At 38.4% G+C, this 27,828-nt stretch overlaps 2 protein-coding genes and 1 long non-coding RNA gene across 3 annotated transcripts; all 3 read left to right on the top strand.

The window, feature by feature from the left end:
• Positions 1-5,375: 5,375 nt before the first annotated feature.
• LOC128362327 (interferon-induced protein with tetratricopeptide repeats 1-like) lies at positions 5,376-6,935 on the top strand. The gene is made up of 2 exons (XM_053323068.1): positions 5,376-5,380; positions 5,624-6,935. The coding sequence occupies exons 1-2, from the start codon at positions 5,376-5,378 to the stop codon at positions 6,933-6,935; spliced, it is 1,317 nt and encodes a 438-aa protein (XP_053179043.1).
• Positions 6,936-17,402: 10,467 nt separating this feature from the next.
• LOC128361418 (uncharacterized) lies at positions 17,403-18,070 on the top strand. The gene is made up of 3 exons (XR_008321585.1): positions 17,403-17,521; positions 17,620-17,739; positions 17,854-18,070. It is a non-coding gene; the product is annotated as an uncharacterized LOC128361418 (long non-coding RNA).
• Positions 18,071-20,548: 2,478 nt separating this feature from the next.
• LOC128362326 (interferon-induced protein with tetratricopeptide repeats 1-like) lies at positions 20,549-27,453 on the top strand. The gene is made up of 4 exons (XM_053323067.1): positions 20,549-20,600; positions 21,487-21,606; positions 25,429-25,468; positions 26,139-27,453. The coding sequence occupies exons 1-4, from the start codon at positions 20,549-20,551 to the stop codon at positions 27,451-27,453; spliced, it is 1,527 nt and encodes a 508-aa protein (XP_053179042.1).
• The last annotated feature ends 375 nt before the right edge of the window (positions 27,454-27,828 follow it).

Genomic DNA, 27,828 nt, shown 5'->3' with positions numbered 1-27,828 from the left:
AATTTCCAGTCACCACACCCCTGCTCTACTCCTGCTAATCAGCCACACCCACCTCATCAGTTAACTCAGTTCACCTGGGCTTCATCAGTAATCGCCTGGACTCTCAGCTGCACCCTATTTATAATCAAGCCTGTATACTCCTGTTGTCCTCACTCTTTGCCACACCAGTGAGATGCCTTAACAGATTTGAGGCAATCCTTGAGAGACACACCGCTCTAAATGCCATTCGTGTTTTGATGCCCAGGCACAGGCAATAACTGCATTTGCTATGCAGTTACAACAGTTAACAGCTGCTATCAGTGCACGAACCCAGGCTACTGGGCTGCGCCATATACCTCCTGTTCCTGCTGACGAGCAGCAACCCCCAGCTCAGGCCTGTGCCTCGGCCTCTGCGGACGAGCAGCAACGCCAGGCCCTGGACTCCACCTTGGCCTCGGCTGACAAGCAGCCTGCCTCGACTTTGCCTGGTGCTAAGCCACCCCCAGCGCCTAAGCTCCCGGTGATCCAACTCCCTCATCCTCTTGGGCCCAGTGTGTGGACAAGGGGTCTTGGATGTTGACCTCCAAGAGGGTTGCCAGTTCTGCCTCCATCCCCTGACACGGAGGGGTCCGGCTTCAGGTTCTGCCTCCATCCCCGGCCACCGAGGGGTCCGGCCTCAAATTCTGTCTCTATCCCCGGCCACCGAGGGGTCCAGCTTCAGGTTCTGCCTCCATCCCCGGCCACCGAGGGGTCCGGCCTCAAATTCTGTCTCTATCCCCGGCCACCGAGGGGTCCGGCCTCAAATTCTGTCTCTGTCGTCAGCCACGGGGGGTTCCAGCTCAGATTCCTGTCTCTGCCTCTGCTGCTGGCCTGTTTTTCTGGTTTCGACCCTGCTTGCCTTGGACTTCCTCTCCTTGTGTCTTCCCTGGGGAACGCACTAGTCTTCTGTCCCTGACCTTGAATATTGCCTGTGTCTGTGGCGTCCTCTGGCTTTTGATCCTGTTAGGAGAGCCCAGAGACTCCTGCCTGGTCATACACCTCAACTCTGAGTGCTACTGGCATGATCTTACCTGCTGCCTACTCTGTGTCATCAGTGACCCTGAGCCCTGCCTGTTGCCCTACGCATTCTGCCTATACCTGTTCGGTTACCTTGTGGAAATAATGATGATAATGATAATTGTTGTTCTGTGCTGCTATTGGGTCCTGCCACCGCCACCCGTTGCATGACTGAAGACATCACCTGGTCACATCTAACCAATAACACACTGTCACACCTTCATTGTCAGCTTCTCATATTGCAGCTGTCTTTTTTTTTTAATAGGTTTTCTCCTTCTCTGCTTTAGTGCCTTCTTGACCCTGTTTTGTATGACCCATCACCTCCTCATCACGGCAAAGACTTAATCAGCCTGATCAGTCACCACCACTAGTGTCGAGTGTGGGAGATCTAACTTGCTGCTGCTCAGGACTGAAGTCCTTCGATTCAAGCATTTTAATTTTGGTATTTAACCCTGCAGAGTTAAATACCTTATCATCTGTATAATAACTCTTTTTGCTTCATCCTCTTGTCTTCTCTGAGTCAAATGTTTGTTCTTCCTCTTTGCTCAGAATGAAACTAACACTTTAAAACCCTCATATACCTCCACCAGTGATGTTTCAATTGCTTCACTGTGTTTTTCCAGAGCCCAACGTCAAATGACAGTGTTTCTCAATGAAATAGAAGGAAGTGAATCCACCAGTCATTATGATGATGAACTCTATTAGAATGCAACCTTTTATACAAGAAATGCAGCCCAAAGTGCTTTACAGTGAAGACATATGCACAAAGTGTCACATGAACGTGTAACAAGCAATGCTAAAGGACTGAAGTCCTTCTATTCAAACATTTTAATTCGGTATTTAACCCTGCAGAGTTCAATACCTAATCGCCAACATCATCTCGATAACTCTTTTTGCTTCATTCTCTTGTCTGTCCTGAGTCAAATGTTTGTTCTTCGTCTTTGCTCAGAATGAAACTAACACTTCAAAGTAAAGTGTTTCCTTCTGAAATAGAGGGAAGTGAATCCACCACAGTCATGATAACAATGAACTCTATGACACCGTCTCTCATGACATCCTCCTGGACAGATTAGCCTCCATTGGAATCACTGACATCCCACTGGTTTGGTTCACATCATATCTCTCTGGCCGCACACAGTTTGTTCAAATCAAAAACCTGAGATCCGGCTCCTCTCCAGTCTCTAGTGGTGTTCCCCAGGGCTCTGTCCTTGGCCCCCTCCTGTTCATTATTTATCTTCTGCCTCTTGGTCACATTCTCAGTGTTAAAGCCTACTTCCACTCTGCCACCTACAGCTCTATCTGATTGCTTACTGGAAATTAAATCATGGCTCTCACTAAATTTTCTTAAACTCAACGGTGAAAAAACTGAGGTCCTCCTCATTGGTACCAGATCAACCCTAGCAACACTCAACACTTTCTCCATGTCCATCGACAATTCCACTGTTCCTCCATCCCCCCAAGTAAAGAGCCTGGGTGTCATCCTGGACAGCACAGTATCTTTTGTAGCCCACATCAATAGCGTTACTCGGTTTGCATACTTCCATCTACGTAACATCAATCGTCTCCGTCCCTCAATGTCACCAACCTGCACCGCTATCCTGGTAAACACCCTGATCACATCCCGTCTGGACTACTGTAACTCTCTCCTCTTTGGCCTTCCACGGAAATCTCTCCACAAACTCCAACTTGTACAGAACGCAGCCGCTCGTCTCATAACCAGAACTCCCTTTATTGAACACATCGCTCCTGCCCTGCAGCAACTTCACTGGCTCCCTATCAAATCCCGCATTGACTTTAAGATTCTACTCCTCACATTCAAGATCCTTCACAATCTGGCACCATCATATCTCTCTGAACTTATTCACATCTACACACCTTATCGAACTCTCCGATCCTCCTCTGCCAACCAGCTCTTCGCTCCATCTGCCAACTTAACCACCATGGGGTCAAGAGATTTCAGCCGATCAGCCCCCCGCCTATGGAACTCTCTCCTACCTGACATTCACACTTCAGACTCTGTCTCCACCTTTAAATCCCATCTGAAAACGCACCTATTCAGAGTGGCCTACTCTATCTCCCATTAACTATGCAATCTTCATTCTTGTTTATTTATTATAGTAATGCACTTTGAAGTCACGTTCATATTTATTCTTCTTTATTCTTTGTCTTTGCACTAAATGTCACCTGTTTTGTATTGTTTGATGTACTGTTGTTGTGTTATATGTGCCTTGTAAGGTGACCTTGAGTGCTTTGAAAGGCGCCTTTAAATAAAATGCATTATTATTATTATTATTATTATTCATTAGCAACATTAATGAATTAAAATATTTACCATACCTATCATTAACTAAACAAAGTAATCGTACCCTTCTGTCATCATAAGAACAGTGAATAACAATATTAACAAAGAATAAAAAGGAAAATATTTGTGGAAGTTGCAGAAATAAATACTACTTCAAATAATTTTACAGATAGAAACAAGAAGCCTGACATATTGTTTCCCCATAAGCAACAGTTAATGGGCTGGTTTTACTTGACTGTACTTGACTTTTATGAAATTTGCTTTGCTGTAAGCTTTGTAGTGATCTGATGGGGCATGTGTAATGATTAATATGATTTATAACCTGAATGTAATCACAAGGTGTGTAGGTAGAAACTTGTACATGATACTAATACCATTAAATAATCAACATTAAATCTTCTAAAAGTTTGTTTTGGTGGTTAATTCACAAGAAATGTATCTTCTCTACATAGCTTTGCTGCAAACATCAAAACTACTGCCAATTTTAAAGGACGGGTTCTCAATCTTTAACATTTTTTTTTTCCAAAAGGAATTTCTGTGTTACAGTGTTCAGACTGTGTTTCACTTCACAGGAAATGTGAATGTGAATTTCCAACCAACCATCAGTACATGTTTGCAGTGTGTGGGAGTGCAGGATTATCAGCCGTGAGTCACCAGTGTGTCAATACAGGTAAATATTGTGTTATCTGATGATATTCACCTGAATGAAGCATGATATGTAGTATCGAGGAAGAATGATAAAGACTTCCACAACGAATTTCTTGAAAAACAAAACCAGGTCAGAAGAGTTCATGATTTATTTTTGTTTGTTTGTTTTAAAGATATATTCCCTATAATCTTAAAAAAAATACTTAAGTACTTTAGTACAATTTTGAGGAAATATTCCACTTCTATAATTCTATCATGTACTATGTATCATATACTGTAATATTTCAGAGGGAAATATTACACATTTTACTGCACCACATTCATCTGAAGGATATAGTTACTACTAGCTACTTTTTTGATCAATATGAAATATCCATTATTATAGATTTACGCAACAACATAACTTATTAAAATATGCTTTACTTCAACAACATTAAAATGCACATCAATGAATCAGTATTAATATTATAATAGTACTAATATAGTATATAATAGTATCATATACTGTAGCATATGATACATATATCAGTTTAAATTGAGACAATTTCCATAATGAGTACTTTTGATACCATAAATTCATTTTGCTTACCTTGCAAATTTTTTATTTTTGCTTTTTTATGGAACACTGTTATTTGTAATTTCTTTCATTATGCTATTGTTACCTTTACTGAAACACTTACATGCTGTTTTAAGTGTAATGCTGGAATCCACAAAGAGGTTTCTTCCAACTTTGAGGTGGTTGTACTAACCCTAAACCTAACCAACCAGGCAAATCTGAAAACTGTCCAATTGTCACAAATGTCACAGATATACTGCATATCATTTGGACATACATCACTTGATTTTATTGGTTTGATTTAGCTGAAGTACACTATCACTAACTCTGTGTCAAAATTTAGTTTTAAGACTTTTATATATCATTTTTTTTTACTATTTGGATGATTGTTCAGAAAATACAAAATAGTGAAAATTAGTGAGAAATGATTCCCCGAAGACTAAGTGAACTATTGATTAATTATCAAAACTGTTTCAAAATAATCTTATATTGACATCAAATTAATTGGTATAAAAACTTGGAGGGGACAAAGGTTATATTTTATTTCTTTACCTTTCTCTGACACAACTGCCACACCTTCAGATATTTATTTCAAAATAATTTCTTAGAATGTGAAAGTTATCATCTGAGCTCCATGAAGGTTTTTTGTGTGCACACATGTGGCCGTAGGTTTCTATTACCGGGAAAGTCCAAAGTCAGTCCTCCACATGTCGTCATGTACAGCATGATATATTATATCATTATTGATTTAATGGTGCTACACCCAAAGCACAAGTGTTTATAAACAGCAAAAACTTCATTAGAGAACAACTGAGTCCAGCTAACAGCTACATGATGAGGTGAGTGGCTGCATTTCACATTTATAATCAACACTCTTAATATGTTCATTATATAATATCTACAGACAGTTGTTTTGTTATCAGCTCACCATTCCCTCTCTTTCATTCCATTCCCTCCTTAATTTGCTCCTATTTCTTTATTTCTCCACTTTCTTTATTTTCTCCCCCTCTCCTTAACTCACTGATCATATTACCATACTACATATGTGTTGTGTGATATTAGTGGTTTTTCTTCTCCATTAGTGCTGCTCAAAGTCAGATGACAATGGAAGCCAAACTTGGGGCCCTGCAGTGCCACTTCACCTGGGACCTGGACCCCAGCAGGTCTGAACTGTTCCGTTTCAGGGCCATGCTGGAGGACATTGCCACTGAGGAGGGAAACAGCTGGCTGGGTCACACTTACAACCTGCAGGGGTACATTCACTACCAGCTGGGCTTCACTGAAGATGCCCAGTGTTTCTTCAGCAGGGCTGCAGAGGCCTTCCGCCAGATGAGAAACACTGGCTCAGATGAAGGTCCCTGGTTGGTGGTGAACTATGGGAACCTGGCTTGGTGGCACTACCAGCGGGGAGAAAAAGCAGAGAGTCAGACTTACCTGTCAAAGGTCAACACCCTGCTGAAAGAATACCCATCTCCATCAGAGGATGAGCTTCATCCAGAGATCTACGCTGAAAAAGCCTGGACCCTGATGAAGTTTGGCAGAGACAAAACACAGATGGCTGTAGATTACTTTGAGAGAGCCATCAGGATGCAGCCAGACATGGTGGAGTGGCAGACCAGTCATGTCATAGTTTTAGAGAATATTTATGGGCATGGTGACAGACTACTGGATGAAAACATCCTGGAGAAAATGAGAATCGCCAAAGAAAACGATCCAGACAACTTGTACCTTGCTGCTCTGTACCTTAAGGCATGTGCAAAGAAGGGAAGAAAAATTGAAGATGAAGCATGTGAATTGGCCGAAAAGGTTTTGAGAAAGCCTCTAAGCAGGTACAGTGGTATAAGACCATTATTAACACTGTACAGAATCTATGTATCTGAGGACAAGGCTATTGATTTGGCAGAGGAGGCTCTGGAAAGACATCCAGATAAACGTCATCTCAAGTGGTGTGCTGCAAACTGCTACAAATGGAGGATTTATTCATACAAAGACAATCCCATAGAGCCAAGAATGATAGACAGAGCAATCAGTCTCTATAAAGAAGTGATCTCTCTTTACCCTGATTCTTCAACTAAAGAAAAAATAGCTCTCGCAAACATACATGCAAAGTTGAATCATGGCCAGGATGATGCTGACCAGATTTACCAGGATCTGCTAGAAAGTGATCTGGAACCTGCAAGCAGACAGATGCTTTACAACTCCTATGCCAAGTATTTGTACTTTAATCGAAAGGAAAGCTACAAGGCAATAGAATATCACATGAAGGCAGCACAGATACCCCAACAATCTGCCTACCGTAAGAGAAGCATCATTGCTCTGGAGTGGTTTAAAGAAAGAAGAAGACATCCCATGTGTAGAGAAATTGAAGAGTTTCTTGCTAATCTGGAAGAGTAAGAGCCAATAACAAAGGGGAAACATTTACTGCACTTTAACTGAGCAGAAAAATGTTGATTATCATGTCCTGAAAAAATCTGTACATACTCATAAATCTGATGTGGAAAAGGTGTGGGACATTTGTGGTGTTTAAACTGTTTTTACTTCTCTTTACACTGATCATTTTTCAAAAACACAATGATATTTTAGATTATAGTATAAAACATTTGGATCTGTTGTTCATCAGCTTCATCCCGAACTTGTGTGTAAGCATGTGAATGTTGATTTTATTGATATATTTAGCTTCTAATGACATATAACTTTCTTCTAAGGGAGCTTTATTGATGCCTGTGTATCTCTTGTTTGTGTCCTTCTGTTTAAATATTGTGCAATTAAATAAACAAACAAACCAAGAAGTGTATTTGTCAACATTTGAATAATGATGTGAATAGGAACCACATCATTCAGACTGAAGACTGGGTTATTCATACATCTTAAATCACTGTGAATGTTCAGGCAAACACACATAAGCAAAGCACATCTTGTTGCCAGTGGTGTCAGCAAGTAAACTTCAAACTGAAATTTAGTCTGTCATATCAGATTTTCACTACAAGATTATTAATATCAAAAATAATTCACAATAACATTATTATCATCGAAGAGTAGTAGTTGCAAAATTAAAAGTTGACAAGCGGTCCAATTTAAAGATCTTTGTTATAAGTTTAATTATGGCCTGATTATTCCCAGTGTAATTGCTGTAGCTCAGAACTTTATTACTGTAATGATATAATCATAATAATAATGAACTCTTTATTGTTATCTTATTTAATTTTCCATTTGAGCTTTTATTTTTAATGATGACCAAAAATAACCCTATAACTCTAAGCCTAACCCTCCATAGAATTATTCTACATTTTGCACAGATTTCCTGATTCCCAATGTCCTTTACACACTTTTCCACACCACTGTCAATCATATGTACAAGATATACTTTTGACTGTAAACTCTCAATAAATTATGTCTGTGCTTGTCTGAACTTTTATGGTTTCTTATTAAGTCAGAATTATTTATTTATATAGAGAAGTACTTAAAGAGTAGCTTGAAACCAGGATGAAAATCAGTGTTTCTTCTCTCTTTAGATAAAAGCTTCCAGTCTGCAGTGGTGGAGGAAACAAAACTTTCTGAAGCCCTGAATCAATGTGAAGTAATTATGTAGAAAATGGGTCACTGCCTGGAAGCTTTTGATACAGTTACAATGGCGCCATCTACTGGTCAGTTGTTGGCACTTCATTTATAATAGATGGATTAAACCTGAAACCATGCTGAAGCAGTCTGAACTCAAGTGGTCTAACTGAGGCATTGGAACATCTTCCATTGATACCGTTGCCTTTTAAGATTGAAACTATAATAAGTAAACTGCTTTGAGGTTAATATCACTTGTCAATTACACCTCTGAACACTGATAGGTGTCATCTGAAATGTGCTTTATTGCTTTATTGTGATTGACACACCCTGAAGTGTACATCTTCAGCAAGGTTTATGTCACATGTTAGTATATCCTTTTTGCTCAGAAAGAAACAGTTCAAAACACATGTACATATCCACCAGTGATGTGTCATCCTCTTCACAGTTTTTTCACAGCTCAAGGTGTGAAAAAACTTCCTTCTACTTGTCTGTGAAAGAAGGAAGTGAATCTACCATAGTAATAATAATTATGACCTCTATTTGTGTGCAACATTTCACACAAGAACTGCAGCTCAAAGTGTTTTTACAATGAAGACATTATATGCACCAAGTGTTCCACATGAAAAAAGTAATTAAAAGAACAAAGGACATTTTACAAAATATTAATGTAAAGAGATGCTAAAAAAACCCCACTTAATATAAATAACATGAATGAAAATACAATACATAGAATGCATGAAATCAAGTAAAGCACATTTTAAATGAAGCAAAGCACAGAAAGAATATCTGGCTGCATCAGTAAAGTTGTGGCTATTTAAAGGCTAAAGTGAGGAGTTATGTATTTGGCTTTCTTTCAGAAATATTTAGCAACCTGCTTTCCCTGATATCTAATTAATTGTTGATGACCTTTTACTCTACAGCGATATAAAAAAAGAAAAGCAGAAGGGTTCACAGGCGGGTGCTAATTGTTGAATGTGATGTTCAGAAGTATTTTAGACACTAGTTGCTGTAATGTTTCACTATTTACAGACCAAACTGAGCTGACCGACAGCAGCACATTTTGAAGTGTGATGTGCTGAAGTGCACCACTGTGGTTATAAAATAGCATGGACCTGAAGCCTAAGAGATCAGACTTTGTTGCTTTTTACATTATAATGGAGAGCAAAGTTCTTGGATCTTTGTATAATAAAGACAGACAAACCTCTCTAAAGAAATCACCTCTGGTCTCTGCATGTCTCTGCTATTTATGTCAATTATAGTTGCATTTAATTCTATTCGACTTAACTTCTGATATGAATCTTGTCATACCATTTCTGTACTGAGGTGTAGGTGTCATCAGCATCAGACTTTCACTACTGAATATCCACTACATTTGACTTTTCTTCATTGGTCATTTATTTTCCCCCCAACATTATACAATTTACTGTGTTGACTTATATAATATTTTTATGTAAGTAATTTGTATAATTGTCTTTAAATCACCTAATAGATCTGGATTACAAATTCTAACCTCCTGTTTAATGTTTGTTTGTTTTTTTACACAGTGTATTTTATTACAGCACACTTTATTTATCTTTTTTTTTTCATTTTCTTCACATGAAAACGTTGAGAAAAAATAGTTGACGGCTTGTTAAATTGTGTATTGCGCTTTTGACAGTGAGAAATGTAATGACTTTTGTAAGAAGAGGAATACAGTTCTTCAGTATGTAAATATTTACCACCACTTCCTTCTTTCTAAACAGGTGTTCATTATATAAAGAGTTTCCCGTAATCGGCAGATTTACTCATCATGATGAAGCTGCACAATCTCTGTGTGAGACATCAGATACAGTTTAGAGTAGTCTTGAGATTTTTGACAAGGGGAAGCAAGGCATCGGAAACATCTGGTAGTGATACATTTGTGAGTTATTGCTTTATCGTGACTGACACACCCTGAAGTGTACGTCTTCGTTCCTGCAGCAAGGTGAAAGGTTAAAACCTGACTTTGGGGAGTTATATTGATCAATGCTAGATGTTATGTGTTAACAACAATTATCAACATGTATTGATAGTCAGGAGCACAAATGAACACTAATACATATTTTTCTTGCAGTAATCATTCCTCTTGTCCATACTGACCATTGGAAGATCCCTTCATAATACACTTACAATGTAAATGATTGGGGACAGAAGCCACAGTCCTCATAAAACATGTATTTAAAAGTTTATGTGAAGGTTATACAAAGCTTCAGCTGTCCAAATGAGTCAAATCAAGTCAATATTTTTCAAAGTTGTACATTTTGTACAGCAATACAATATAATTTATTCATGGATACTTGATTGGAATGAGGGGAAAAAACAACATTTAAAAAACATTGAAAGAAGAGGAATCCCATTCCAATTCAGATAGACTTTAATACATTTTAGTTTCCATTTCATTTCCCGTTTCTGAATATGTGTCTGTAAGTTTCTATTGCTGAGAAATCTCTCTCTCTCTCTCTCTCTCTCTCTCTCTCTCTCTCTCTCTCTCTCTCTCTCTCTCTCTCTCTCTCTCTCTCTCTCTCTCTCTCTCTCTCTCTCTCTCTCTCTCTCTCTCTCTCTCTCTCTCTCTCTCTCTCTCTCTCTCTCTCTCTCTCTCTCTCTCTCTCTCTCTCTCTCTCTCTCTCTCTCTCTCTCTCTCTCTCTCTCTAAATCCAATGAAAGCATGTTTGCTCAACACAAGTGGTGAAAAGAAAGTGACACACCTCTGTTAGAGTTATAAGTGCTCCTGTTGGATGACACACACACACACACACACACACAATATATGAATATACTCAATGGCCACTTCAGTAGGTATACCGGTGCAATCTAATCAAATCAAATCTTCAAATTGTTACTGTGTGTTACTTTGTAAGTTGTGGCTGCACTGTAAACTGTTTCTCAGGCTTCCCTTTTGTTCCCCATTACACAAGTTTTATTTAATGGTGCAGTGTGTATAATTTACTGGTATCTAGCAGAAGAGACTTGTCAAAAATGCAATATAATGATATTCATAAATATGTTTTAATTAGTATATAATAATAATAATAATTGTTAGAATGAGCCCTTTATATTTACATTGGGAGCTGATCTTTTTCAATGGAGGCTGCGAAGTTGGACCACCATGTTTCTACAGTAGCCCAGAATGGACAAACTAAACACTGACTCCAGAGACGCCTTTCACATTTGTAATGAGATTCTGGAGGAGCACTCATTTATTTGCATTCTGTGATCTTACCACTAGATGCTGTTAAATCCTACACAATTGTAATGCTGTATCCACTCAAGAGGATTGTTCCCAATTATTGATTAAGTGTTTTTCTTTTTTGGTTAAGTACTGGTGTTGTATATATGACATCTTTAAAAATAATAAAAAATAACAAATTGAAAGCAATACATACACTGACCATCTTTTCAAAGCACAACGTTGTTGTATCGTAACTTTTAAATTAAAAATTACATTTTAATCTAGGCAGAGAAACTATTTAATAATAAAAACATTTTGATCTCTTGTTCATCAATTCAGCCCATAACACCCAAAATTGTAACTTGGTAAATTTATCCTCATGTTTTCTCTACACAAAAACACAAAAGTCATCTTGATAACTCAACAATACAATAAGAAAACACATAATTGTATGCAAATAACACTTTTTGCATGCTCACTGTAGTCTATAGTTTTATTTCCCATCCCTCTCCAAGCTCATAATTTACTTGCTGTCATATCTGGAGCATCAATTGTCACAGTCTGTTCTGCTCTTCTCCTGCTGCTGGTAAATTTCCAGTCACCACACCCCTGCTCCACTCCTGCTAATCAGCCACACCCACCTCATCAGTTAACTCAGTTCACCTGGGCTTCATCAGTAATCAACTGGACTCTCAGCTGCACCCCATCTATAATCAAGCCTGTCCTCACTCTTTGCCAGATCGTCATTGACAAATGCTTCATGCTTCACCTCCTCTCCTCGTGTCTTCCCTGGGGAATGCACCAGCCTTCTGTCCCTGACCTTGAATATCGCCTTTTCCTGTCTGCCTGTGGTTGTGTGACGTCCTCCGGCTTTGATCCTGTTAGGAGAGCCCAGAGACTCCTGCCTGGTCATACACCTCAACTCTGAATGCTACTGGCATGATCTTAACTGCTACCTACTCTGTCATCAGTGACCCTGAGCCCTGCCTGTTGCCCTACGCTTTCTGCCTATACCTGTTCAGTTACCTTGTGGATTATATAATAAAGATCATTTAAAACTGCTCCCTGGTGTTCTGTGCTGCTATTGGGTCCTACCACCTCCACCCATTACAGTACGATCTGGCCAGCCATGGACCCAGCGCACAACCTCACATCAGTGAGATGCCTTGACAGATTTGAGGGCATCCTTGAGAGACACACCGCTCTAAATACCATTCGTGTTTTGATGCCCAGGCACAGGCAATAACTGCATTTGCTATGCTGTTGTTACAACAGTTAACAGCTGCTATCAGTGCACGAACCCAGGCTACTGGGCTGCGCCATATACCTCCTGTTCCTGCTGATGAGCAGCAACCCCCAGCTCAGGCCTGTGCCTCGGCCTCTGACAAGCAGCTACCCCAGGCTCAGGCCTGTGCCTCGGCCTCTGACGAGCAGCTACCCCAGGCTCCGGCCTGTGTCTCGGCCTCTGCGGACAAGCAGCAACCCCAGGCCCTGGACTCCACCTTGGCCTCGGCTGACAAGCAGCCTGCCTCGGCTTTGCCTGGTGCTAAGCCACCCCCAGCGCCTAAGCTCCCGGTGATCCAACTCCCTCATCCTCTTGGGCCCAGTGTGTGGATAAGGGGTCTTGGATGTTGACCTCCAAGAGGGTCCCCGGTTCTCCATCCCACCACCGAGGGGTCCGGCTTCAGGTTCTGCCTCCTCTGGCTTTTGATCCTGTTAGGAGAGCCCAGAGACTCCTGCCTGGTCATACACCTCAACTCTGTGAGTGCTACTGGCATGATCTTACCTGCTGCCTACTCTGTGTCATCAGTGACCCTGAGCCCTGCCTGTTTCCCTACGCATTCTGCCTATACCTGTTCGGTTACCTTGTGGAAATAATGATAATAATGTTGTTCTGTGCTGCTATTGGGTCCTACCACCGCCACCCGTTGCATGACTGAAGACACCAGAGGCCTGTACTACGAAGCTGGATTTTCTCTTATCAAGGTAACTTCAGGGTTAACTCTGGGTTTTCCGTACTACGAAGCTGGTTCACTTCTTACCGGGATAAATCACCATGGTAACTTATGCTGAACGGCTAACCTGCTCCGGAGCAGGTTATGTTCTGGATAAGAGATCAATGAGTACAAAAGCACCACCTCCTGACCAATCAGTTCTCTTAGAAAATGACCTGCCCATTCTTAAAAGATCCTGTCAACATTGGTGCGGGGGAGGAGTGCTTAGGAGAGAATGAGCTTTTAGGGATAGATGCAATTTTTTAATTGGCCAAAATATATATTTAAAAAATAATCATTGAGGCACGTGGGGGATATTATTCTGTAGGTTTGACCAGGCGGGGAGTTCCTGTCCTCTGAAAAGAAGCCAATGCGGAAGTAACTTAGAGCTGCATTCTATCAAAAGGCCACCAGGGGGCGACCGTTTTGTGTTCAAAAAGACGTCCGGCTCTATACAAGTCAATGGAGAATTCACCAACTTCTCACTTGATTTCTAACCTCAGTAAACGTTTTCAAAATGTGTTTATGGTCTCAATCGCTAGTTTAAAGCCTTCTTCAATGCAGTCTGGTGTTCATTTGGGACATTTTGGCCTCCCTGATTTTATATTTGACAATAAAGCAGGCTACGTGGCTATGTTGTGATTGACAGGTTGATTGACCAATGTCCTTGAGATCCAGCCCTCGCAACCAATCGCAGCCTCCCCACTCCGCTGTTGGTCCCGCCCATACATCCGTCCATGACTCCGCCTCATGCCCACATAAGTAGAATCCGTGTTCATTTTTTCCCGGCATGCACCTGAAATTTTCAAGATGGCGCTGCCTAGATTCGATACTATTGGCTTCCGAGCAGCAGTCCACAAACCAATGGGTGACGTCACGGATGTTACGTCCATTTCTTATATACAGTCTATGGGTTTGACATCCTGAGATCAAAGTGTCAGGGAGCATAATAACTGTATTTATTTATTGTAATTGTAAAAAATTGACGAAAATATATATTTGTAAAATAAGCCTTGAGGCACATGAGGGATATTATTCTGTATGTTATACAGTTGGTTTGACATCATTCACTCAAATGGTTGAAGCGCATAATGGGTTTGTATTTTGAATGTTGAATATTAAACTAACTTAATGCCTCTATGAAAGGAAAGACACTGAGGAAGCGCTCTGCCCCAAACGTCTGTGCCGTAATAAAGTGACATTGTGTGATCAGAGTGCTGTCCGTTTATATTGTCTGATAAATTAATATTGTATGATCTCATGAATTTACACATTAACAGAGTCGGCAATTTTCTGCCAGCATTCCTTCCTGGCTTTTGCTGCATCATCAGTGTTGCTTTTGGCCTGGATGATGTTTGAATTCTTCATATTTTTGAATAATAATTGTCTGCTCCTCCATGGTAAAGTAGTCTGCTCTGCAGGGTTTCTCCATGTTTGTGATTGGTCAGACGCTGCAAACACCTCCCCTTTATGTGAGCGCGCAGAGATCCAGATTGGAAAACCCTGGGTTGATTTACCGAGTTGATAACCAGCTTCGTAGTACCGCTTATCCCAGACTGCGAATATCTGGATAAGTCAACCCAGGTAACGGAGAGATATCCTGGATAGGTTAATCCAGCTTCGTAGTACAGGCCTCAGCTGTTCACATCACCTGGTCACATCTAACCAATAACACACTGTCACACCTTCATTGTCAGCTTCTCATATTGCAGCTGTCTTTTTTTAAAAATAGGTTTTCTCCTTCTTTGCTTTAGTGCTTTCTTGACTCTGTTTTGTATGACCCATCACCTCCTCATCACGGCAAAGACTTAATCAGCCTGATCACTCACCACCACTAGTGTCGAGTGTGGGAGATCTAACTTGCTGCTGCTCAGGACTGAAGTCCTTCGATTGAAGCATTTTAATTTTGGTATTTAACCGTGCAGAGTTAAATACCTTATCATCTGTATAATAACTCTTTTTGCTTCATCCTCTTGTCTTCTCTGAGTCAAATGTTTGTTCTTCCTCTTTGCTCAGAATGAAACTAACACTTTAAAACCCTCATACCTTCACCAGTGATGTTTCAATTGCTTCACTGTGTTTTTCCAGAGCCCAATGTCAAATGACAGTGTTTCTCAATGAAATAGAAGGAAGTGAATCCACCAGTCATTATGATGATGAACTCTATTAGTATGCAACCTTTTATACAAGAAATGCAGCCCAAAGTGCTTTACAGTGAAGACATTTGCACAAAGTGTCACATGAAAGTCTAACAAACAATGCTAAAGGACTGAAGTCCTTCTATTCAAACATTTTTAATTCGGTATTTAACCCTGCAGAGTTCAATACCTAATCACCAACATCATCTCGATAACTCTTTTTGCTTCATTCTCTTCTGTCCTGAGTCAAATGTTTGTTCTTCGTCTTTGCTCAGAATGAAACTAACACTTCAAATTACAGTGTTTCCTTCTGAAATAGAGGGAAGTGAATCCACCACAGTCATGATAATAATGAACTCCATTAGTATGCAACCTTTCATACAAGAAATGCAGCCCAAAGTGCTTTACAGTGAAGACATATGTGTTTCACATGAACAAATCATTAAAAGAACAAAAAGCATGTTAAACACTAAATTAACAAAAGAGGCAAAATAAAATTCACTTCATAATAACAATAATCAAAATACAATACCTAAAGTAAAGTAAAAGAAGCAGAGCGCAGAAAGAATTCAGGAAAATCTTAAAGAAACAGTTAAAGGCTAAAGTGAAGAGATACGTTTTTTTTGCTTTCTTTTAAAAATATTTAGCAAGCTTCCCTGATATCTATTGATAGTGTGTTCAATAGTTTTGGGGTGTAATTGACAAAGTCTGAATTGGATTCTGAATCAAATATGAAATGATCAAGTGATATACAGGTACTGTTGTTGGGAACTGTCAAGTCGATTTGGTCATTTCCAACTTGTTTTGACTGTAAAAGAATCAGCGATTGGTTTATTGGGTATAGGATCACTGCTTTTGCCTCATTACTGCATGTGTGTCTTGTGGAATGTGTTTTGTAGAAACTTAGTCTTGGGTGTGATGACCCTATTGAAATGTCAAGAAATAATTTATGACCTGAGGCTCTGGTTTTGGGGCTTACAATCAACTGTGATGCATACAAACCATTGCTCAATGAGAGTTAAACATTTCTTCAAGCTGATCTTGTCTCTCACTCTCATCTGGACTCTCTCCAGCACAGGTAACCTCACTCACTCTTAAAACAGCATTTCTGCAAGTGCCTGTCATGTCAGGTAGTTCATCATTCTCCTCACTTTTTACCTCTGCTGTTTGCCAGCAAGTTCAGATTCATCATCATTTAATTTTTGTTTATTATCTGAACAGCAAGAAAAGAAATCTCCAAACTAACATAAAACACAAAACACTAATTTGCAACTGTAAATATCCATTAAAAAGAAACACAATACTGCATACATTTAGTTTTTTTAGTTGTTTTTATCAACATAACAAAAAAACATTTTGTGGAGCTTACAAGTTCTTTGAAAGGGATAATGCAGTCATCACCCTGACAGAAAACTGTTGACCTAAAGGCTGTGGTCATTTAATTTGATGACTGATTCATGATATATTATATTTGTTGAGAACAATTTATTGTATTATGACAGTAAATATGCTTAGAAAGAAACATAATACTGCACAGATCTTTTTAAAATCAACATACTGAAGAAAGTCTTGTATGGGTTTTATTTTATTGGATTTACTTTGTCTTAAATACCGTTCTGTCATTGTGTGATGTAATTTGTTGTTGTCTCTCGTCAGATTAACATTGCATACTGTATCTGTGTTTATATAACAAACAGGATTTATGCTGATTGTTCAATTCACTTACTTACTTGCAGGTGAAGCTCTTTGGTGTTGGCATGGTTTAGGAGATAAAAAAACGGCAGTTCCATGTGACTCTGAGATGTGTGGAGTTTATGCCTTACAAGGTATCTGTAAAAAAATATAAAAAATCAGATTGTTCATAAAGGTCATTCACTTATTCAGTTTTAAACAGGATTTCTGTCTTACAGTTCTCAATCTGTTTCACTTTACAGCATATGCAAATGGGAAAATGAATCAAACAATCAGAAGGTCATGTTCCCCCCCCCCCCTCCTTTTTCAGTGTTGGAACCCACACATTTTCAATCAATTTAGGTTTTAGCACTGCGGCTGGATCTGTTCATGTGTGTAACACAGATGGCTGCAACAATGGAATCATACCTTGTAAGTAAAGAGAAAGGTTTCCCTTTTTAAAGACACAGAATCAAAATCACATGTAGTATAGTTATACAGTTTCTGTCATGTCTCCTGTTCTGTTTCAGATCCTGGTGTTCAGAAGAAAAACAACCTGCAGTGTTTCTTCTGTAATGATGAATCTTCTGCTCTGTGTAAGAAGAAATTATAGTGTGAGGGAATGGAGAACCGCTGTTTTAATGGAAGTGGTAAGTCATTCATGATCATTTTGTGCCTCAAAACATATTATTGCTGCATTAAAGGTGACTATGTCCTGCTGCTTCAATTTAAAGAAATCTAACAATGTTTATTTTCGTCCACAGTGGAAGACAACATGGGTGCAACAGTTAATATGTTTGGATGTGTCTCTTCAAACTTCTGTCCAATTCTTTCTAGTTCTAAACTCCTGCCTCTCCCTGGCAACTTCATTAGTCCACCAAAATGTTGTGAAGGCAGCTTCTGTAACTCATCCTGGTCCGTCAAACTGAGTGTGATGACTTTGCTGTTTGGACTCATCACCCTTATCTTCTATTAGAACAAAGAGAAACAGCTGTGTAGTGTGTGAATAAGCCAAATACATCTATTACCTTCTCATTCATTTACACAGTGAGATGTCTTCAACAGTTTGAATGTTTTAGCTTGGTGAATAATTATTTTAACCATAACTGCAGCATCCCAGTAAAATAAAGTTAGCTCATGAAAATATGTCTGATTCATAGACAGTAAAAAAATCTGTTTACGGTCCAGTTCTTCTTCTAGTTTGGACTCATACCGCTCTGCCAAACTCACTGTGCTCTTTAGTAGTCAGCTCCGCCTGCACCCCAGCTGTTTCAAACCCTCCCTGCAGCCTTTGGGGCCATGCCTCTTTATTTACATACAGCTTGAAAAGCAACATAAGTATTTCCATTTAATATTTTCCATTTTGATTTTCATATTTGATTTTTCTCTGTTGTTGTTTTGTCCATTGTCATTTTCAATGTCATCATTACAATTTAAGTTTTCAGTTTAAGCATTTCCATTGCAGCTTTTGCATTTTAAATTTGTTTCATTGTCACTTTACATTTCAAAACTATATTTTTCCTTTGAAATTAGATTTTTCAATATCCTTTTTCTTTTAATATGCCCTGATTATTTCCCATATAATTTCTAGAAAAATCTAATTATGATAACTAAATTTATATAATCATAAAACAACTATAATAATTAACCTTTTCTTTTTTTATCTCTTTTAATTTTATGTTATCCATATTTTGGATTTATATGGACTACATTTTGCATAAATTCCCTGATTCCCAATGTGTTTTGCACACCTTTTCAGATCACTGTCAATCAAATGTATGATAAGTTTTGACTGTAAACTCTCAATAAATAATGCCTGTACTCGTCTGAAGTTTGATGGTTTTTTATTAAGTCATAATTATTTATTTTTATAGAGAAGAAATTAACGAGTAGCTTGATACAAATATGAAAAGCAGTCTTTCTGCCTGTCTTGACAAAAGCGTCCAGTCTGCAGGAATGTGAAGTAATTGTGTTGAAAATGGTTCAGTGTCTGGAAGCTTTTGATAGTTACATTGGCGCCATCTGCTGGCCAGTTGTTGGTATTTCATTTATATCGATGGATTAAATCTGAGACCATGATGAAGCAGTCTGAATTCAACTGGTTCAACTGCTTTCATGATTGTTATGTTTGTATACAACTCAAAAGCAACTTCAGTAGGTATACCTGTGCAATCTAAAGCAATCCAATACAACAGCTCGGCCATAAGTTCCATATTTTCGGTTTTTGCTGACATTGTCAGAAAGGTGATAATTCTACTTAATGATTATTACTGAGGTCGTAATTAATGAGTGGTAGTGGTGTATTAGGGTGCAATATATTGTTGTGTTCCTAATATTTTGTCCACTCCATTAACATGTTTGAGGGGGGTAAATCCAATGAAAGCATCCTGGATGGGATCCAGCTTTTTTGCAACATGTTTAGCTCAGGAAGTTGTGTCAGACCAGAAACACAAGTGGAAAGTGAAACTGTGTCTTTCTCCTTTTAAAAGAAAGTGACACACCTCTGGTAGAGCTATAAATGTTCCTGTCAGATGACAAACTGGGTGTGTTGAGTTTTGACTGGGTGAGTTTTATTAAAATAATTCTGAAACGTTATTGATATGATGCTCAAAGCTGATTTAAATTTTTATGAATTGAATGAAATTATGTTTTTATACCATTTATGATAGTTATAATAATATAATTGTTATAACTCATTGTTTTTGGATACTTTGTGTTTTCTGTTCTCTTGGTTCCCTGTGCATCTGTCCAGTCCTTTTGATTATTTGGTTTATGTTTATTCATATTATATGTTATATAATTATTTTTGTTGGTTTGAATGACTCACCTCATTCTCTTATTAGTTCTGTCAGTGTTTAAATCCTGGTTTGCAGTTCAGTTTTTTTTTTGGTTGAATCCTCTGTTCAGTTCAGTCCATGCTGTTCATTTTGCTCTGGTTTATCTGGTGATCTGTTTTGCTCAACTCAGCCAGCTTTTATTTTGCCTGATCCATCCAAAAATAAAAAATCTCTGCATTTCAGTCTACCTGCTCCACTAGTTGGTGCCAATTATAGTTACCTTCAATTCTATTCAACTTAACTTCTGATGTGAACCCTGTCGTCTTTTTATACTAAGGTGTAGGTGTCACCAGTTTCAGACTGTCACTATTGAATGTGTACCATGTTTTATGATCTATTATTAATTTAATATTTGTATGTAAGCGACTTGGATACATTTTTATCACTAAATAGATCTGGATTACAAATTCTAACCTGCTGTTTAATGTTTGTTTGTTTTTTTATACAGTGTATGTTATTACAGCACACTTTATTTACCATTCCTTCAAAATATATAATTGTCAATTATAGAGATATAATTACCAATTATATGTAGAGATCCAGACATTACTTCTCCACTTCCTCTTTTTAAACAGGTGTTCACTGTATAAAGAGTTTCCCGTAATCTACAGATTTACTCATCATGATGAAGCTGATCTTGTCTCTCACTCTCATCTGGACTCTCTCCAGCACAGGTAACCTCACTCACTCTTAAAACAGCATTTCTGCAGGTACCTGTCATGTCAGCTAGTTCATCATTCTCCTCACTTTTTACCTCTGCTGTTTGTCTGCCAGCTGCTGACTTTTGTTCAGGTTCAGATTAATCATCATCATTCATTTTCTTTCTCTCTCTCTTTCTTTTTTATAATCTGTGTAGCAGGCACAGAAATGTACAAATTGATCTAACAACACAAACAAGACTAATTTGTAACAATAACTGTGTTTTTAGAAAGAAACATATTTTATGGGGACAATTTATTTGGTTTATTTTGTGATGTAATTTGTGGTTGTCTCTCATCAGATTAACTTTGTATACTGTTTCTGTGTTTATATGACAAACAGGATTCATGCTGATTGTTTAACTCACCATGATTTATTTCATAACTTGCAGCTGAAGGTCTCCAGTGTTGGCATGGTGAAGATAATACAAAGGAATTACATTCATGTGAACCTGCTGAGCTGTGTCAAACTGCTGCCATACAAGGTATCTGTAAAAAGTGTGAAAAGAAATGTGATTGTTCTGTAATATCATTCATGTATTAAATTCTAATTAGGATTTTGTGTTACAGTGTTTGGTCTGATCTCAACCACCACCAGGTCCTGTGTGCCACACCCTCTTGATTTGAAAGGAAAGCATTCATATTCATTGAATGTTGGTTTTCTTTCTGAATCCATTCATGTGTGTAACACAGATGGCTGCAACGGTGAAGACATACCTTGTAAGTAAAGAGAAAGGTTTCCCTTTGTAAAGACACTAAATCACACTCACGTGTAGTATCAGTCTAATGTTGGTCACAGTGAAGAACAATAAGTCACTTTGTGTCTTGTACAGTTTCTGTCATGTCTCCTGTTCTGTTTCAGACCCTGGTGATCTGAAGAAAAACGGCCTGCAGTGTTTCACCTGTGATGATCCATATTCTGCTGAGTGCAACAAGGCAGTACAGTGTGTGGGACACGAGGACCGCTGCTTTAGTGGGACTGGTGAGCCCTCATGATCATTTTATGTCTCAAAACACATTACTGCTGCCTTAAAAGTGTCAATTTCCTGCTGATTAAACCTTTTTGAAACTTAAAAAAGTATTTTGTCATCCACAGTGGAAGGTATCAAGGGTGTAGAACTTCATACTTTTGGATGTGTCTCTGGAGAGCTTTGCGAAGATTTTATTGACTCTCAGCTCCTGATTAATGATGTCAAGTTTAGTCAACCACCAAAATGTTGTAAAGGCAGCTTCTGTAACTCATCCTGGTCTGTCAAACTGAATGTGATGACTTTGCTGTTTGGACTCATTACCCTTATCTTCTATTAGAACAAAGAGAAACAGCTGTGTAGTGTGCGAATAAGCCAACTACATCTATTACCCTCTCAGTCATTTACACAGTGAGATGTCTTCAACAGTTTGAATGTTTTAGCTTGGTGAATAATTACTTTAATCATAACTGCAGCAACCCAGTAAAATAAAGTTAGCTCATGATAATATGTCTGATTCATAGACAGTAACAAAATCTGTGTACGGTCCAGTTCTTCTTCTAGTTTGGACTCATACCGCTCTGCCAAACTCACTGTGCTCTTTAGCAGTCAGCTCCCCCTGCTGTCAATAAGGTGCCTCTGCACCCCAGCTGTTTCAAACCCTCTCTGCAGCCTGTGGGGCCATGCCTCTTTATTTAGATACAGCTTGAAAAGCAACATAAGTCTTTCCATTTAATATTTTCCATTTTCCATTTTGATTTTCATATTTGATGTTTCTCTGTTGTTGTTTTGTCCATTGTCATTTTCAATGTCATCATTACAATTTAAGTTTTCAGTTTAAGCATTTCCATTGCAGCGTTTGCATTTTAAATTTGTTTCATTGTCACTTTACATTTCAAAACTATATTTTACCTTTGAAATAAGATTTTTCAATATCCTTTTTCTTTTTATATGCCCTGATTATTCCCCATATAATTTCTAGAAAATCAAATTATGATAACTACATTTATATAATCATAAAACAACTATAATAATTAACCTTTTCTTTTTTTTATCTCTTTTAATTTGATGTTATCCATATTTTGGATTTATATGGACTACATTTTGCATAAATTCCCTGATTCCCAATGTGTTTTGCACACCTTTTCAGATCACTATCAATCAAATGTATGATAAGTTTTTGACTGTAAACTCTCAATAAATAATGCCTGTACTCGTCTGAACTTTGATGGTTTCTATTATGTCATAATGATTTACTTTTATAGAGAAGTAATTAAAGAGTAGTTTGATACAAAGATGAAAAGCAATGTTCCTGCCTGTCGACAGAAAAACTTCCAGTCTGCAGTGCCCTGAAGGAAAGTGAAGTGATTATGTTGAAAATGGTTCAGTGTCTGGAAGCTTTTGATAGTTACAATGGCGCCATCTGCTGGCCAGTTGTTGGCATTTAATTTATAACGATGGATTAAATCTGAGACCATGATGAAGCAGTCTGAATTCAACTGGTTCAACTGCTTTCATGATTGTTATGCTGTTCAATAAAGTTTACATCATAAAACTTTTAAACAGAGTGTACAGCTTTGCTTTTTAACAATGTGGCAGACTGAGAAGCACATCCCACATTCAACACCATCACAATCTCTGTGTGAGGCATAAGATACAGTTTAGAGTAGTCTTTAAATCTTTAGTAGATTTTTGACAAGGGGAAGCAAGGCATCGAAAACATCTCGTAGTGATATATTTGTGATTTATTGCTTAATTGTGACTGACACACCCTGAAGTGTACGTCTTCGTTCCTGCAGCAAGGTGAAAGGTTAAAACCTGACTTTGGGGAGTTATATTGATCAATGCTAGATGTTATGTGTTAACAACAATTATCAACATGTATTGATAGTCAGGAGAACAAATGAACACTAATACATATTTTTCTTGCAGTAATCATTCCTCTTGTCCATACTGACCATTGGAAGATCCCTTCATAATACACTTACAATGTAAATGATTGGGGACAAAAGCCACAGTCCTCATAAAACATGTATTTAAAAGTTTATGTGAAGGTTATACAAAGCTTCAGCTGTCCAAATGAGTCAAATCAAGTCAATATTTTTCAAAGTTGTACAATCTGTACAGCAATACAACATAATCTGTTCCTGGATACTTGATTGGAATGAGGGGAAAAAACCTTTAAAAACCATTGAAAGAAGAGGAATCCCTCTCCTAGGACAAACAGACAGATGCTGTATGTTCAGTCAGACAACTGAAGGTTCATATTATCTTCAGATAGACTAAAATACATTTTAGCCAAAAACAACGACTGTGGATTTTGTCCCCGATCACTTCCATTGTTAGCCTATTTGGAGGAGATCTTGTAATGAACAAGAGGAATGATTACAGTAAGATGAACCTATTTCAGTGCTTATTTGGGAAGCTGACTGTTGTTTTGAGATATACTTGATGTTAATGCAGCCATGACTGATTACCATCTATACAACCAACCGTGTACCGTATGAGGACATTGTGAAAGACAGAAAACATCCTGAGACCTAAATGAACCTGCTCATAATTATGTGGATTGCTATAAAAACTTCTATAAAAAAGAAGTTTCCATTTCATTTCCCATGAAATCATCTGAGCCCCATACATATCTGTTGACTCCTACTTCTGTATGATGAACATGTGTCTGATAGTTTGTATTGCTGAGAAAACACTCTCTCTTTCTCTCTCTCTCTCTCAATATGTAAATCAAATAAAAGCATGCTGGATGGGATCCAGCTGTTTTTGCAACATGTTTTGCTCAGGAAGTTGTGTCAGACCAGAAATACAAGTGGTATTACTGTGTAAAGAAAGTGACACACCTCTGATAGAGTTACAGTATAAATGTTCCTGTCTGCTGACAAACTGGGTGTGTTGAGTTTTGACTGGGTGAGTTTTATTAAAATAATTCATAAATTTTATTGATATGATGCTCAAAGCTGATTTAAATTTTCATGAATTGAAGGAAATTATGTTTTTATACCATTTATGATAGTTATAATAATATCATTGTCATAGACTCATGGTTTTTGGATACTTTGTGTTTTCTGTTCTCTTGGTTCCCTGTGCATCTGTCCAGTCCTTTTGATTATTTGGTTTATGTTTATTCATATTATATATTATATAATTATGTTTGTACCATTGTCCTGATTTGCATGCAGTTTTTGTTGGATCCTCTGTTCAGTTCAGTCCATGCTGTTAATTTTGCTCTGGTTTATCTGGTGATCTGTTTTGCTCAAATCAGCCAGCTTTTATTTTGCCTGATCCATCCAAAAATAAAGAAGCCTGTAGTCTCTGCATTTCAGGCCCTGTTTATACGTACCCGGTTATTGTTAAAAACTGTCTACCTGCTCCACTAGTTTGTGACAATTATAGTTACCTTCAATTCTATTCAACTTAACTTCTGATGTGAATCCTGTCATTTTTTTATACTGAGGTGTAGGTGTCACCAGTATCAGACTGTCACTACTGAATGTGTACCATGTTTTATGATCCAATATTAATTTAATATTTGTCTGTAAGTGACTTTGATACATTTTATCACCAAATAGATCTGGATTACGAATTCTAAGTTTGTTTGTTTTTTATACAGTGTATTTTATTACAGCACCCTTTATTTACCTTTTTTTCAATTTCTTCAGATGAAAGAATTGAGTAAAAAAGAGTTGATGGCTTGTTAAACTGTGTATTGCAGCTTTTTATAGTGAGAAATATGCCTTTTGTAAGAAGAAGAATACAGTTCCTTCAGTATGTAAATATTTACCTTCACATCCTCCTTTTAAACAGGTGTTTCCTGTAATCTGCAGATTACCTCATCATGATGAAGCTTATGTTGTCTCTCACTCTGTAAGTTTGTATTGCTGAGAAGTGCATCACATTCAATAACAGTCCTCCATATGACATAATTTACAGCAGAAGTTATACATTCCTGATTTTATATTGCTGCACCCAAAGCAGAAGTGTTTATAAAGAGCAAAAACTTCATTAGAGAACAACTGAGTCGAGGTAACAGCTACATGATGAGGTGAGTTGCTGCTTCTGCATTTTATATTTATAATCAATATTTTTATGTGTTAAACAGAATGAATACAATGTAATTTATTTCATCATCTTCCTTTCAACCCCATTTCTTCAGCTCTTCCCCATCTCCCTTTTTTATTTCCTCATTATTTTCTCCGTTGTCACACCTCTCACCTTATTCCTGTCCATCTCATTGTCATATGACTCCTGTTTCCCTCTCAATTGATTTCATCCATAACATTTCCCTTTTCACCCCACCTTTCTTCTCACCTGCTTTCCTTCCCTCCCTTTCCCTCTGTTTTTCCTCATCCTTTCCACTATCCACTCCTTCCTTGTGTCATTCCTTCCTGCATATTCATCAGTCCCTCCTTCATTTCTTCGTAACTGATTTCCTTCTTCCATATGAGATGTACATTGCTAAGGAGGTCTTGGATTGAAGCATATTACCATACTACATATGTGTTGTGTGATATTAGTCATTTTTCTTCTCCATTAGTGCTGCTCAAAGTCAGACAACACTGGAGGCCAAACTTGGGGCCCTGCAGTGTCACTTTACCTGGGACCTGGACCCCAGCAGGTCCAAACTGTTCTGTCTCAGGGACACGCTGAAGGACATCGGCACTGAGGAGGGAAACAGCTGGCTGGGTCACATTTACAACCTGCAGGGGTACATTCAATACCAGCTGGGCTTCACTGAAGATGCCCGGCTTTTCTTCAGCAGGGCTGCAGAGGCCTTGCGCCACATGAGAAACACCTGCTCAGATGAAGGTCCCTGGTTGGTCGTGAACTACGGGAACCTGGCTTGGTTGCACCACCAGCTGGGAGAACAAGCAGAGAGTCAGACTTACCTGTCAAAGGTCGACACCCTGCTGAAAGAATACCCATCTCCATCAGAGGATGAGCTTCATCCAGAGATCTACGCTGAAAAAGCCTGGACCCTGATGAAGTTAGACAGAGACAATAGGCTACTGGCTGCAGATTACTTCGAGAGAGCCATCAGGATGCAGCCAGACATGGTGGAGTGGCAGACCAGTCATGTGATAGCTTTAGTGAATGTTTCTGGGCATGGTGACGAACAGCTGGATGAAAACATCCTTGAGAAAATGAAAATTGCCAGAGAACACGATCCAGACAACTTGTACCTTGCTGCTTTGTACCTTCAGGCATGTGCAAAGAAGGGAAGAAAAATTGAAGATGAAGCACGTGAGTTGGCCGAAAAGGTTTTGAGAAAGCCACAAAGCAGCTACAGTGGTATAAGACCATTACTAATGCTGTACATATTGTATATATCTAAAGATGAGGCTATTGATTTGGCAGAGGAGGCTCTGGAAAGACAGATAAATCCAGATAAACGTCATCTCAAGTGGTGTGCTGCAATGTGTTACAAATGGAGGGTTTACTCAGACAAAGACAATCCCCTGGAGCCAAAAAAGATAGACAGAGCAATTAGTCTCCATAAAGAAGTGATCTCTCTTTACCCTGATTCTTCACTTAAAGTAAAAATAGCTCTTGCAAACATACATGCACAGCTGAATCATGGCCAGGATGATGCTGACCAGATTTACCAGGATCTGCTAGAAAGTAATCTGGAACCTGCAGACAGACAGATACTGTATAACTGCTACGCCAAGTATTTGTACTTTGATCGAAAGGAAAGCTACAAGGCAATAAAATATCACATGATGGCAGCAGAGATACCAAATCAATCTGGCTATCGTGAGAGCAGCATCAGAGAGCTGAAGAAGATTAAAGGAAGAAGACACTACATGTGTGGAGAAATTGATGAGTTTCTTGCTAAGCTTCAAGACTAAGAGCCAATAATAAAGAGGAAACATTTACTGCACTTTAACTGAGCAACATTGTGTCTAACTGCAGAAAAATGTTGATATTCATACCACAAAAAAATCTATACATACTCATTAATCTGCATACATATTATTCAAGTGCTGATCAAATGTGTATGGCTGAATTTATCTGTTTTTATCACTCAGATGTTCTTTTGGTTCCTTTCATGAACCCTTTACTCAATGTCTTTATCTTTTTTCTGAGGTTATTTACAACCTTATGAACACTGCCAGGTCAACTTTAACTTAATTTATTTCAAAATTCAGGGACTTTTAAAATCAGATCACTGAATGTAAGCAGAAAATATAAGAGGGCTCAACTTTATGATGCCCTATATTTTT

Source organism: Scomber japonicus, chromosome 7 (genome assembly GCF_027409825.1).
Source record: "Scomber japonicus isolate fScoJap1 chromosome 7, fScoJap1.pri, whole genome shotgun sequence".
Taxonomy (NCBI): domain Eukaryota; kingdom Metazoa; phylum Chordata; class Actinopteri; order Scombriformes; family Scombridae; genus Scomber; species Scomber japonicus.
This window is presented reverse-complemented; position numbering and strand designations above follow the sequence as displayed.